Source organism: Ochotona princeps, chromosome 30 (genome assembly GCF_030435755.1).
Source record: "Ochotona princeps isolate mOchPri1 chromosome 30, mOchPri1.hap1, whole genome shotgun sequence".
Taxonomy (NCBI): domain Eukaryota; kingdom Metazoa; phylum Chordata; class Mammalia; order Lagomorpha; family Ochotonidae; genus Ochotona; species Ochotona princeps.
In genome coordinates, this window is record NC_080861.1 from 16,371,616 (window position 1) to 16,383,630 (window position 12,015).

At 53.9% G+C, this 12,015-nt stretch overlaps 1 protein-coding gene across 1 annotated transcript in view; it reads left to right on the forward strand.

Moving 5' to 3' along the window:
- TRIM71 (tripartite motif containing 71) overlaps positions 1-11,278 on the forward strand; it is a 41,428-nt gene extending 30,150 nt beyond the window's left edge. The window contains exons 2-4 of the mRNA XM_004588247.2: positions 4,966-5,133; positions 6,651-6,785; positions 9,791-11,278. Of these exons, the coding sequence (XP_004588304.2) occupies positions 4,966-5,133; positions 6,651-6,785; positions 9,791-11,242 (1,755 nt within the window). The 3' untranslated portion in view covers positions 11,243-11,278. The remainder of the gene's footprint in view (positions 1-4,965; positions 5,134-6,650; positions 6,786-9,790) is intronic.
- Positions 11,279-12,015: the final 737 nt, after the last annotated feature.

Below are 12,015 nucleotides of genomic sequence, written 5' to 3' on the forward strand. Positions count from 1 at the left end.
CCAGGTGTGTGCCACATCACCCAGGGCCACCTGCAGCACAGATGTGGGATGGATACTGTGACAAAGGTGCCCCTTGGAAGCGGGCATTTGATGCACCGGTGGTGGGGACAGCCCTGGCTCTTTCCCTACCAACCCAACTTCCTGCTTGATGTACCTACCGCAGGATGCAGCTAATGTTGGCTTTGGCCACCCAGCCCTGACTGTTGTGGGGGCACCTCCCTCCCCTCCCCTCCCCTCCTCTATTTTTCAAATAAATATAAATACAAACAAACATTTACAAGAAAAAGTGCCCGTGTGTGAACCTTCACCATGGGCTATGCCAAGATGGCCAGCACCCAGTCAGGCATTCAGGGAGTTGCCACAGGGGTGTTCCCCAGAAACTGAGGGTGGAGACTGTTCCTGTATTCTTTAAAACCATGTTCATTAAAAAATAAAAACATAAAAAACAAATAAAACCATGTTCATTGGAAAATGGGACCTGAAGATGAGTGTGTCTTGTTCCCTGATTTCCCTGATGGAGTACAGGCATATGTGAATGAGTAAACTGGGCATGGATTTAGATTTCTGTCTCTCCCCTACCCCCGTCACCCCAACTTGATCCACTTTCTGCAGACTGTCCCGAGTTTGCCACCACAGCCCAGAAAGAGAGCTCGCTGGCCTGACAAAGTCCTGCACCCCTCACCCCCACACCACCCCCAGTGCAGCTCTGGGCCTGGGCTACCTGTCCACTCAGACCCCGGGGTATTCTGGGTAAAGCAAGTGGAGTCAACACAGGCCCAGCATGTTCCTGCACTGGTTCCAAGCTGCCACATTCGTGCATGACCCCATAGACTACGTGTGGCAAGCATTGCCTTTGAGCCACTGGTCCTCTGGTCAGAGTCTCAGGCCACTTCTCTGCCTCCTGCTGCCCTTGAAGGTGTTCACCCATCCCACCCCTCCCCATGTACAACAGGCTGCAGCCCCCTGACTCAGCAGGAGTATGCCACCCACCTGCATTAGCAAGTGCCTTAGCCAGACTGCAAATGGAATAGTAGGAGCTCAAACCTGGTGCCCCCATGGTATGCTGATATTGAAGGTGGCTGAACCTGCCCTGCTGCAGTGCCAAGCCCCGGGATGCTCTCATTGTTGAAGCCTGAAAATACCAACCCAACAGGGGACCCCCCCCTACCCCCAAGGCTCTTCTGTTGACTTGCTGTTAACTCCCCTTAGTAACTGGCAAGAGGTGGAGTGAATATTGGAATATTGAGTGCCAAATGATGGCTGAAATGTGGACTTGGGTAAAGACGATGGTAGCCACTGTTGGCATTGTCTGTGGTGGTGTTGCCTGTTATTTTGTCAAAACGGCACACGGTTTTGAAATTTCCACCAACAGGTGGCTGCTAGGAACAGTTGGAGGCATGGATGTCACCTGGAGCCAAGTAGCCATTGGAAGAACCAGACTGCTTTGTCCAGAGGGATTCTGAACGGCCTCTGTTTGGATAATTGCAGTAGAAGCCCCGACACTGGGTTGGAGGGGTGGGATGGAACGGCACACAGCTGTTTGTGTTTGAGCGAATGCTGTGGATTCTGCAGGTTGGCAGGTGTGTTGCAGCGGGTCTGTGTGTGGACCCTCCGCCCTCTGCTGGGTTCTGTTGTCTGGGAGCCAAGCCTTGGAGGCCAGAGAGGCAGGAGCCCTGGACTTCCGTTTTGGTGTTTTTGAAGCGGACTTTGTTTCCCCGCCGCTTTGACCTTGGTTTACCGGCTGACGGCAGTGTCCTGTGGTCCCAGATGAGAGCTGGCACACACAGCACTCCCAGGTCACTTTTGGAATGGCTCCTCTCTGGGGCCACCCAGCACTTCCTCCTGCAGTGTCGGGGACCACCACTCCCACCCTCACTCCTTCATTTACACCCATTCATTGAATATTTGCAGACAGCTGTGGGTGCACTTTAAGCCGGCTCTGTGTGTGTGTGTGTGTGTGTGTGTGTGTGTGTGTTGGTCCTGGGACAAACACATACTCTACCAACTCCATTTCTGGCATGGGCACATGATAAACCTCCCCATGTTCGAATTTTTATTTATTTTTCCTTTTAGCAACCATCCCTGCCCCCCCCAACCCTTTCCTGCTGAGCCCACATTCCTCTGTCTTTGTCTCTGCCTGGTATTTTAGAAATTTTTGGGAGAGGAAGGCAGTGGGTGGGACCTTCTGGAAGCTGGGGGCAGGGAGGAGGGTGGTCAGTTGTAGGGTCAGAGGTCAAGCCTTCTCCATTGAGCTGGACCAGCCGGATTTTCACCAGGGCCTGAGGGGGGGCGTGTCCACGCATCTGCTTGGGAGAGCTCCATGCAGGCATCTAGGATCCTGGAATTCCTGCTTCCAGATCTCTGCCTCCACACCCTGGGGCTGCCCTTCAGAGCCAGTGCCACATTGCCGGGCAGGCGGAGGCCCAGGCCTCAGCACGGCCCCGCTTTACCCCTTTACTGTTCTCTCGTTGTTGTTACAATGAGAGATACTCGGGGCACGCCGCCACCCACCACTCGTGTTTCAGCTGCTGGAAACTCCTGGGTTTCCAAAATGAGACACTAGGTAGGTGGGCCGAGAAGCTTCCAGAGGGAGTGTGAGGTCTTCCCCACGTGGTACTCTAGCTATGAACTAGATCTAATAATGGAAATAATATCTCAGTGTGTGTATTTTTGTGATAGCATGCTGTTCTTAGTCTCGAGGTGGGGTTTTGTTAGAGTATGTAAATTATCGGCATACCAAGGCTGTACCGGTACCCACCGTTGCTTGTTTAAAATTGGAAATTTATTTTCATCAGAAAGGTGGATTTGTAGAGCGTGACAAGAGATCTTCCATCATCTGCTGGTTTGCTACCCAAGTGGCCACAACAGCTGAAGCCAGGAGCCAGGACCTTCTTCGGGGTCTCCCTCATGGGTCAAGGGCTGAAGTTTGTTGGTCCATGTGCCATTGCTCTCCCAGGCACAGGAGCAGGGAGCTGGATCTGAGTGGAATGGGACCATGTGGGATGCCAACGCAGCTGTTGTAGGTTCTTTTTCTTGTTTTAATCACATATTATTTTATCAGAAAAGCAGGTTTTGCAGAGAGAAGGGGAGATAGAGAGGAAGATCTTCTGCCTACTGGTCTATTTCCCAAGTGGCCACAACAGCCAGAGCTGAGCTGACCTGAAGCCAGGAGATTCTTCAGGTCTCCCATGTGGGTGCTTTGGGCTGTCCTCGACTGCTTTCCCAGGCCACAAGCAGGGAGCTGGATGGAAAGTAGAGCAGTCGGGATATGAACCAGCGCCCATATGGGATCCTGGTACATGCAAGGTGAGCCACTAGGAGGCTATAGCACAGGGCCCAACAGTGGAGGTTCTTAAGCTGCTGTGCTCCAGCACCAGCCCCTTACCATAATAGACCTACTTTAGAATTTGATGGGATGGGGTGGGCATTGTGTACAGTGAGTTGGGCCCCTCTTTCTCTGTCAGCCAAAATGAAGATCCAGATGTAGTTCCTAGCTCCTGGCTTTGAACTAACTGTCCCTGCCCTGCCTGGCTGCCGTGGCCTAGGAGAGTGACCTAATTACTGCTTGCAAATAAATAAATCTCTGTGTGTGTGTGTGTGTTTAAACGATTAGCCTTCTAGATGTGTCACCAGTACCTGGTTGTAGGGTACCACCTCTCGTGGTGTTACTGTGTTCAGTAAGTTGCAAACCTCCTCCAGTTTGCTTGTATAAGAGACCCTAAGACCTGCTGCATGAGAACCTGTCCTATCCAAAGGAAAAACAACTCCCCCAGGCCTGCACTGTGGTGTGGCAGGTCAGGTTGCTGCCTGTAATGGCCAGGCATCCATACTGATGCCAGTTCACATCCTGGCTACTCCATTTGCACTCGAGCTCCCTGGTAATGAGCCTGGGAAAGCAGTAGAGGATGGCCTAAGTGCTTAGGCCCCTGCACCCACATGGGAAAACAGGAAGTGGCTTCTGGTTCCTGCCTTTGGATTGGCTCAGCTATGGCCATTGAGGTTGTTTGGGGATGGAACCTGCGAATGGGAGATTATCTGTCACGTATCAAGATTTTTCATAGCATTCCTTCTTCCTATTTCTGAGCCCAATGATTTTTCTAGAGAGGCAGGAGAGCATGTATTGGGTCCCAGCTTGGCTGAGAGCTCAGAGCCTCTCAACTTGGCTGGGCCAAGCAAGCACTTGATGTTGAGAATGCGTTTGGTCAGTTAACACTGTCCCAGCAAGCCCCTCCCTGATCCTTCTCTGCCCAGAACGCCTTGAACAGACCTCCACAGTGCTTAGGCAGGTGTTTTGTGGTCAGCTACCATTGTTCTATACAATGTCCTGTCATCTCCCATCTGTGTTCCTGCCCAAGCAGGGTGGCAGGATGGCACCCTCCTCTCTCTGCCTGCCTGCTCTCTGCTTCCCCCACCTGGCAAGTATGTGCCATCACAGAAAGTAGTTCTGGCGTCCCTACTGCCTTCCAGCGTTGACGCTGGGTGATGGTAATAGCTTGGCATAGCAGCAAGCAAAAAGTTCAAGATGCTGAGCTCACCCCCTGGAGAAATTGCAGCCCACGGCTTGGCTGGCTTGAGTGCTTGGGAGGGAAAAGCAGGTTTTGGGCAGCTTTAGTGATTTCAGTGGGGGAAGAGTGGGAAGTTTTAACTGGCTCTCAACTAAGTAGCCGCTGGTATGTCAGTCCTTGGGTCCAGATCTCAGACCAGGGATCGTCAACTTAGTGCTTTGAAATACAGGGCAATCCTCCACCAGGAAAATGGTGGAATCACTGACTGGAGCAGGCTGTGGCCGTTGGTTCTCGTTCTTAACCCCACTGTGATTGGCAGCAGAGTGAAGGAGGAAGAGTGAGTGGATGTAGCCTGCTGGGTGTGTTATCCGTGCTGGAAAGCGGCTGGGATCCAGGCTGCTGCATGCCTCCCCACACACACACCTCTCACCTGTGTCCCTGTGTCTTCTCTGATCCCCAGGTGCTGCACCTGTACTGTGACACATGCTCCGTGCCCATCTGTCGGGAGTGCACGCTGGGCCGGCACGGGGGCCACAACTTCCTCTACCTCCAGGACGTGGTGCAGGACTCGAGGGCGCTCACTATCCAGCTGCTGGCTGATGCCCAGCAGGGCCGTCAGGCGATCCAGGTAAGTCCTGCCCCTCCTGTCCTTCAGCCCTCTGGGAAGCTTCCTTGTCTGCCTTGGGTGGCTGCCTTTGGGCAGACTCAGATGGGCAGGGCTGTGCAATAATGACATGTAGAACACTGGTATAGCTCAGGTCTCCTGTAGCCTCAAAAAGATGGCAGGAAAGTGACTAAAGCGACTAGTCAGGTGCCCAAACACCTGGCCTGGGCCCCATGATGATGCCTATAAACATCCTGTCTACCTCTCTCCCCAATTCAAGCGGACACTGGCATTTTCTGGTCATGACCAATATGTAATAGTTTATTGCTTGAGAATCTTATGCTGTATAGGTGAGTGACCAGTGGAGAAACTTAAGGAATGTAAGGTTCAAGTCCTGGATGCTTCCCCATCACTTTGAGTTCCCCGAGAGGTATGGGGGAATCTTTGGGAGCTGGTAGGGATCTCTTCCATTACTGGGGACCACAACGTGGCGAGCTGATTTCCTGACCCTGGGTCACTCCCCAAATGGCACAGTGACTGGAACTGAGCCAATCCAAAGCTAGGAACCTCTTCCACATCTCCCATGTGAGTGCAGGGTCCCAAGGCATTGGATCATCCTCCACTGCTTTCCCAGACCACAAAGAAGGAACTGGATCAGAAGTGAAGCAGCCGGGACCTGAACCTGTGTCCATATGGGATGCCAGTGCTTGGAGGTGGATTATTAACCAGTTGAGCCATTGCACTGACCCCTCAAATAAATTTTTTGAAAGTGTGTTGCATTATCAACAGGCACTTTGGAACCCTTGATTTAATATCTCTGTATCTTAAATCCTGGTGGCTTTTCAAGACATATCATGTAATATTAATGAAGATACCAGGCCTTCTTCTGTCTGGGTTAATTTTTTATGAGCAGTAACATCTGATTGAACTGGCAATGTTTGCTGGGGCTGGTGGTATAGGGATGGTGCGTGGTAGAGAATGTGAATGGTCTCTGGCATGCAGCGTCTGCTTTCTGTCCTCAGTACCTGTGTTGTGTCAGGGATTCTCCCAGCATGCACTTGGGTTTGGTTCTGCCTGAGATGAGCTGTGTTCCTAGCGATATAACAAGAATGTGACAGATGAGCCCCGAGCATGCTATGCACCCTCTCATGAGAATTACAGCATAAGTGGCCTGCGAGGGAAGGAGTCAGGGAGTACAGGCAGATGGCTGCTGCGCCTGGAGCAGTGACACTTTCCACCCGATGCTCCTTCCAGGGTTTTGATTGTCATCCAGCTACACTGGCTTCCCTGTGTCAGCAGCTCTTCCTGATCTTGACCTTGAGTGTGGAGTGTCACTTAGCATCCGAAGGAGCCCAGCTTTTGCCAGGAACTCTAGTCCCCTGTTCCATGTCAGATAAGATGCCTTGTCTTGCTATCTGAAGGCAGGGAGTGGGTCCAGTGGTCTGGGCACCTATCCAGGCTGTTAGCTTTTTAGATCTGATAGCAGCAAAGGTGAAAGTTCTTATCTTTTCAAGTCCTCAAGGTAGTTTTGGGTTTTGCAGCTGAGCATCGAGCAGGCCCAGACGGTGGCAGAACAGGTGGAGATGAAGGCTAAGGTGGTACAGACTGAGGTCAAGGCCGTGGCTGCGAGGCATAAGAAGGCCCTGGAGGAACGCGAGTGTGAGCTGCTATGGAAGGTAAGAGGCCCCGAGTGCGCCCTTGGCCAGCCAGCCCCCGCCTTCTGGGCCTTGCTCCTGCTTCCTGGCTGTAAGCAATGCATGAAGGACTCTCCTGCAAAATTGGGTTGGCGGTGGTGGGGGTGGGGGTGCCTGGCGACTGGGTGCCGAAGTATAGTTAGAGTGGCGTGAAGCCTTTCCGAAAACGAACCAGGCAGGGTTCTCCCGGACACCCGGAAAAGGAGCGCGCAATCGGGGCTGTTGTTCCAGCGTAGGTGGCCAGGCCGGCTGGTAAGGAAGAGTCTTATTTTTGGCGTCCTAGCTAGTTGCACTTCCTGAGCCGTGTGGGCAGCCCCTTCTCCTCCCGGAGAGGGCAGCGAGGTCGTGCCCTTTCTTTCTGTCGGGGCAGGAAGGGGAGCTGGCCGAGCACACGGGTGTGCTATTGAGATAAAGATCTGGCTACGGGGGCCTGTGCTGTGCCCCCTACCCGCCAGTCTGCAGCTGGCTTCTCTTTCCGTGGCCCTCCTGTCTGCTGCAGGGGGAAGGGGAGCCGCCTCCTGCCCACCCAGGTCCAGACCCGTTCCGTCTTCTGTGTGGTCTCCTTCCTCGCTGCATGAGTGGTGGCAGGATGACCACCCTGTCACCTTCAGGTGACCTTGGCTGAGCACCGTGCTCTCAGGCATCCCATCCCGCAAGGCTGCCTGGCACCACTGGTCCACGTTTCCCTTCAACCCACAGCCCACCTCTGCTTCCCCTTGGCCTCTTTGAGGAGGCGATGGGGTTGGCCTCCATGTGGCTCAGCATGCCATGCTCTGCCACCCATGCCTGTTCATTATGAGTGAGAGCTGGGTCCTGAACTCTGCCACCCTGGGCTCATCCCTCTGCATTTCCCAAGGAAGAAGGCCATTGGGTGCGGGGGCTTCACTCTCCCGTGGGACTGTCCCCTCTCTTATTAAAGCACTTCTTGGGGGGCAGGGTGCAAAAAGGAAAACCCCATTCTATTGCAGGTGAAATGTGTTTGCAGGAAAAGGAAGGGTTAGTCTTGGTATAATTAACTGCTTGCATTGGCCTGGGAACCCCAAAATAAGCTCGTTCCCTGCGGACACACCCCATCTCCAGGAACCCTGCTTTGTTTTTTTAAGTTACTTATTTTTCATTGGAAAGTCTTATTTACAGAAAGAAGGAGATATAGAAAAAGAAATATCCTCCGTCCACGGTTTCATTCCCTAAATGGCCGCAACAGTCAGAGCTGAGCTGATCCAAAGCCAGGAACCAGGAGCCAGGAGCCTAGAGCTTCTTCTGGGTCTCCCACGCAGGTGCAGGGTCCCAAGGCCTTCTGCCATCCTCTGCTGCTTCCCCAGGCAGGGAGCTAGATGGGAAGTGGAGCAGCTGGAATAGGAACTGGCACCCATATGGTTTCCCAGGTATGTAAGACTTTAGCCACTAGGCTACCACGCTGGGCCCAGTTCCAATATTTTAATCACCTCCTGAAGGGAGTAAGTCACAGAGCGCCTGCACAAGGCTGCTGAGAAAGGCAAAGTATTTGTCTTCAGCACCCTTCCTGGAGCTCATTGTGCGCATATCCTGGTGCCAGAGGAGCAGTGCAACAGCGGGGAACTGGTCATAGCCACACCCCTGTTACCACCACGGGAGAGCAGCTTAAAAGCCCCAGCCTCGCAACAGTGTGAACCTCTGCTCTCAAGTAGAGTTGCGGTGGTGGTCAGGTCACTGCAGGACACACTGCAGTCAGGGTCCCTTGTGTGACAGTGGGGACAGTGGAGGGAGCAGCTGCATGCTACCCCCCGACCACCACGCCGAGATGGCTTAGAGTTGTTCGACTTTGAAAAAGCATGGGGGAGTCGGTTTTCCCTGCGGCCTGAGGACCCCTGAGGCAGGAATGGTTTAGGCAAGGTAGATTTCAAGGTCACACTCGTGACAGTCTTTGCAGCAGTACTTTGCTGTGCCCACCTTGGGGCTCCTCGCGTGCCAGCCGGTGGGAGAAAGGCTCTGGGGATGCAGATTTTAGAATGTGTCCATTCACGGCTCCCCGTGTAGCCCCACTGTCTGTGGGCCAAGCTGGCCCTGAGGTCCAGTCTGGAGAGATGTCCTGTAGTTGGGAGCAGTTTGCTTTCCAATTGTGACATCCACCTGTTGTCCAAGCCTCCGTCATCCCTCACCTGGTTGGTCTCACTGTTGAGTAACATGAGTCAGTCCACACTGCCACCACCCTGGGCTTCATGAAATGCCAAGCAGTTGGCATTTTGCAGCCTACTCTTCTCTGCCTGATTGTTGTCGCTTGGAAAACCTGCCATCCCTCTTTACCTGTGGAGGGTTGGTTCTGGGACCCCCAGAAATTGCCAAAATCCATGCATGCTCAAGTCCCTTGTAAAACACCCCAATATTTGCATAGAATCCACCCACGTTCTTCATATACTAAATGTATGATCTTTGGTATTACCTAGTACATTTTAAGGGTTTCAACTACTGATGTATTTGAAAGACAGAACAACAGGTGTGGGGGAGACAGAGAGATCTCTCTGCATCGGCTAGTTCACTCCCTGAAATGCCCACAGCGGCCAAGGGCAGGTCAGGCCAAAGGCAGGAACCTAGAATTGCATCCTGGTCTCCTGCGTGGGTGTCAGTGGCTCAGGTACTTGGCCCACCATCTGTTGATTGGCCAGGCTCCTTAGCAAGAAGCCGGATGGAAAGCAGAGCAGCTGGGGCTGGAACCAGCACCCTGATATGGGTTACTGGTGTTGCAGTGGAACCCAACGATTTCACCTGCTGAAAGCTGCACCATCTTCCATCTTCACGGTCCTCCCTCCAATCCCAGCAAGAGCCCGGGCTGTCAGGCTAAAGCCGGGGATGGGGACTCGGTCCTGGCTCCCTGCTGAGCGGCTGGTAGGGACGCCGCACCATTCACAGGAGCAGGGCCTGGACTTGAACCCTGGTGTTCCACCGTGGTGTGGGTTTCTCTGTGGTGTGCTTGGTTCTAAGCACCCAACTTTCTCTCCCTCTCTTGGCAGGTGGAGAAGATCCGCCAGGTGAAGGCCAAGTCCCTGTACCTGCAGGTGGATAAGCTGCGGCAGCACCTCAACAAACTAGAGAACACCATCAGCGCCGTGCAGCAGGTGCTGGAGGAGGGCCGGGCGCTCGACTTCCTGGTGGCCCGAGACCGCATGCTGGCCCAGGTACAGGAGCTGAAAACCGTGCGGGGTCTCCTGCAGCCGCAGGAAGATGACCGAGTCATGTTCACACCCCCCGACCAGGCTCTCTACCTGGCCATCAAGTCCTTTGGTTTTGTCAGCAGCGGGGCCTTTGCCCCACTCACCAAGGCCACGGGTGAGGGTCTCAAGAGGGCCCTCCAGGGTAAGGTGGCCTCATTCACCGTCATCGGCTACGACCACGATGGCGAGCCTCGCATCTCCGGGGGAGACCTCATGTCGGCCGTGGTCCTGGGCCCCGATGGCAACCTGTTTGGTGCTGAAGTGATTGACCAGCAGAACGGGACGTACGTGGTGAGCTACCGGCCCCAGCTGGAGGGCGAGCACCTGGTGTCGGTGACCATGTGCAACCAGCACATTGAGAACAGCCCCTTCAAGGTGGTAGTGAAGTCGGGCCGCAGCTATGTGGGCATCGGGCTGCCAGGCCTAAGCTTCGGCAGCGAGGGTGATGGTGACGGCAAGCTGTGCCGCCCCTGGGGTGTGACCGTCGACAAGGAGGGCTACATCGTGGTCGCCGACCGCAGCAACAACCGCATCCAAGTGTTCAAGCCCTGCGGTTCCTTCCACCACAAGTTTGGCACCCTGGGCTCCCGGCCTGGGCAGTTTGACCGGCCAGCTGGCGTGGCCTGCGACGCCTCCCGCCGCATCGTGGTCGCCGACAAGGACAATCATCGCATCCAGATCTTCACGTTCGAGGGCCAGTTCCTCCTCAAGTTTGGCGAGAAGGGCACCAAGAACGGGCAGTTCAACTACCCTTGGGACGTGGCCGTGAATCCCGAGGGCAAGATCCTGGTCTCGGATACCCGCAATCACCGCGTCCAGCTGTTCGGGCCCGACGGTGTCTTCCTGAATAAGTATGGCTTCGAGGGCGCCCTCTGGAAGCACTTCGATTCCCCACGTGGTGTGGCCTTCAACCACGAAGGCCACTTGGTGGTCACCGATTTCAACAACCACCGGCTGCTGGTCATCCACCCCGACTGCCAGTCAGCGCGCTTCCTGGGCTCCGAGGGTACCAGCAATGGGCAGTTCCTGCGTCCACAGGGCGTGGCTGTGGATCAGGAGGGGCGTATCATCGTGGCCGATTCCCGGAACCACCGAGTTCAGATGTTCGAATCCAATGGCAGCTTCCTGTGCAAATTCGGCTCCCAGGGCAGCGGCTTCGGGCAGATGGACCGCCCGTCCGGCATTGCCGTCACCCCCGATGGCATGATCGTTGTGGTGGATTTCGGCAACAATCGAATCCTCGTCTACTAATTTCAGCCTCTTGGGTTCCATGGGTGTGCACACATATGTCTGTCCTTTCTCTCTCTCTCTCTCCCTCTCTCTCTCTCTCTCCCTCTCTCTCTCTCTCTCTCTCTCTCTCTGGCTGCCTGCTTTTGAATTTCAAAGAGGAAACCGTCTCAGGGAAATTTTCTCTTTTTCTTCTCTTTATTTTAAAGAGAACGAGAAAAGCACGACATTTGCTGGAGTCCTACCTCACCTTTGTGTTTCTGCAGATGAATGTACGTGTCCTTTCTGCAGGGATGGAGCCTGTGAAGTGATAACTTTCCTGTCTACCTCATGGATCTTTGTCTTTCCTTCTCAGTCGGGGCCTCCTCTCCCTGCCAAGGGGCTCAGCGTGCACCAACCCAGCGGTCGCTGGGCCAGGAGGGCAGCGTGATGGGGTGCATTCTGTTCTGTAGATTGAGCCAAGGAAATGCAAGAAAACTACTAAGTTTAAGGAAAAAAAAAAAACATGAAACTGGAAGAAACCAGGATTTTTAAACTGCATCATGATAGAAAGAGTATGTTCTCAAGAATTCTATGTTTATGCGGGATTAGGTTGCTTAGTGTGGTTTTTGAACTTGCTGGGAAAATCCGTTTTAAAACAAAACAAAACAAAAAAACGCTGCAGCAGAAACGCTCCTCAGTTCGGCTCATCTACCTCAGTCAGCATCTCCGCTCATTCCCAGGAGATGTGGCCATGGCCGTGGCTGTGGCCGCGGCTGGCTAGTGGCAAGTTTTAGGTTAGATGGTCTTTGTCTTCA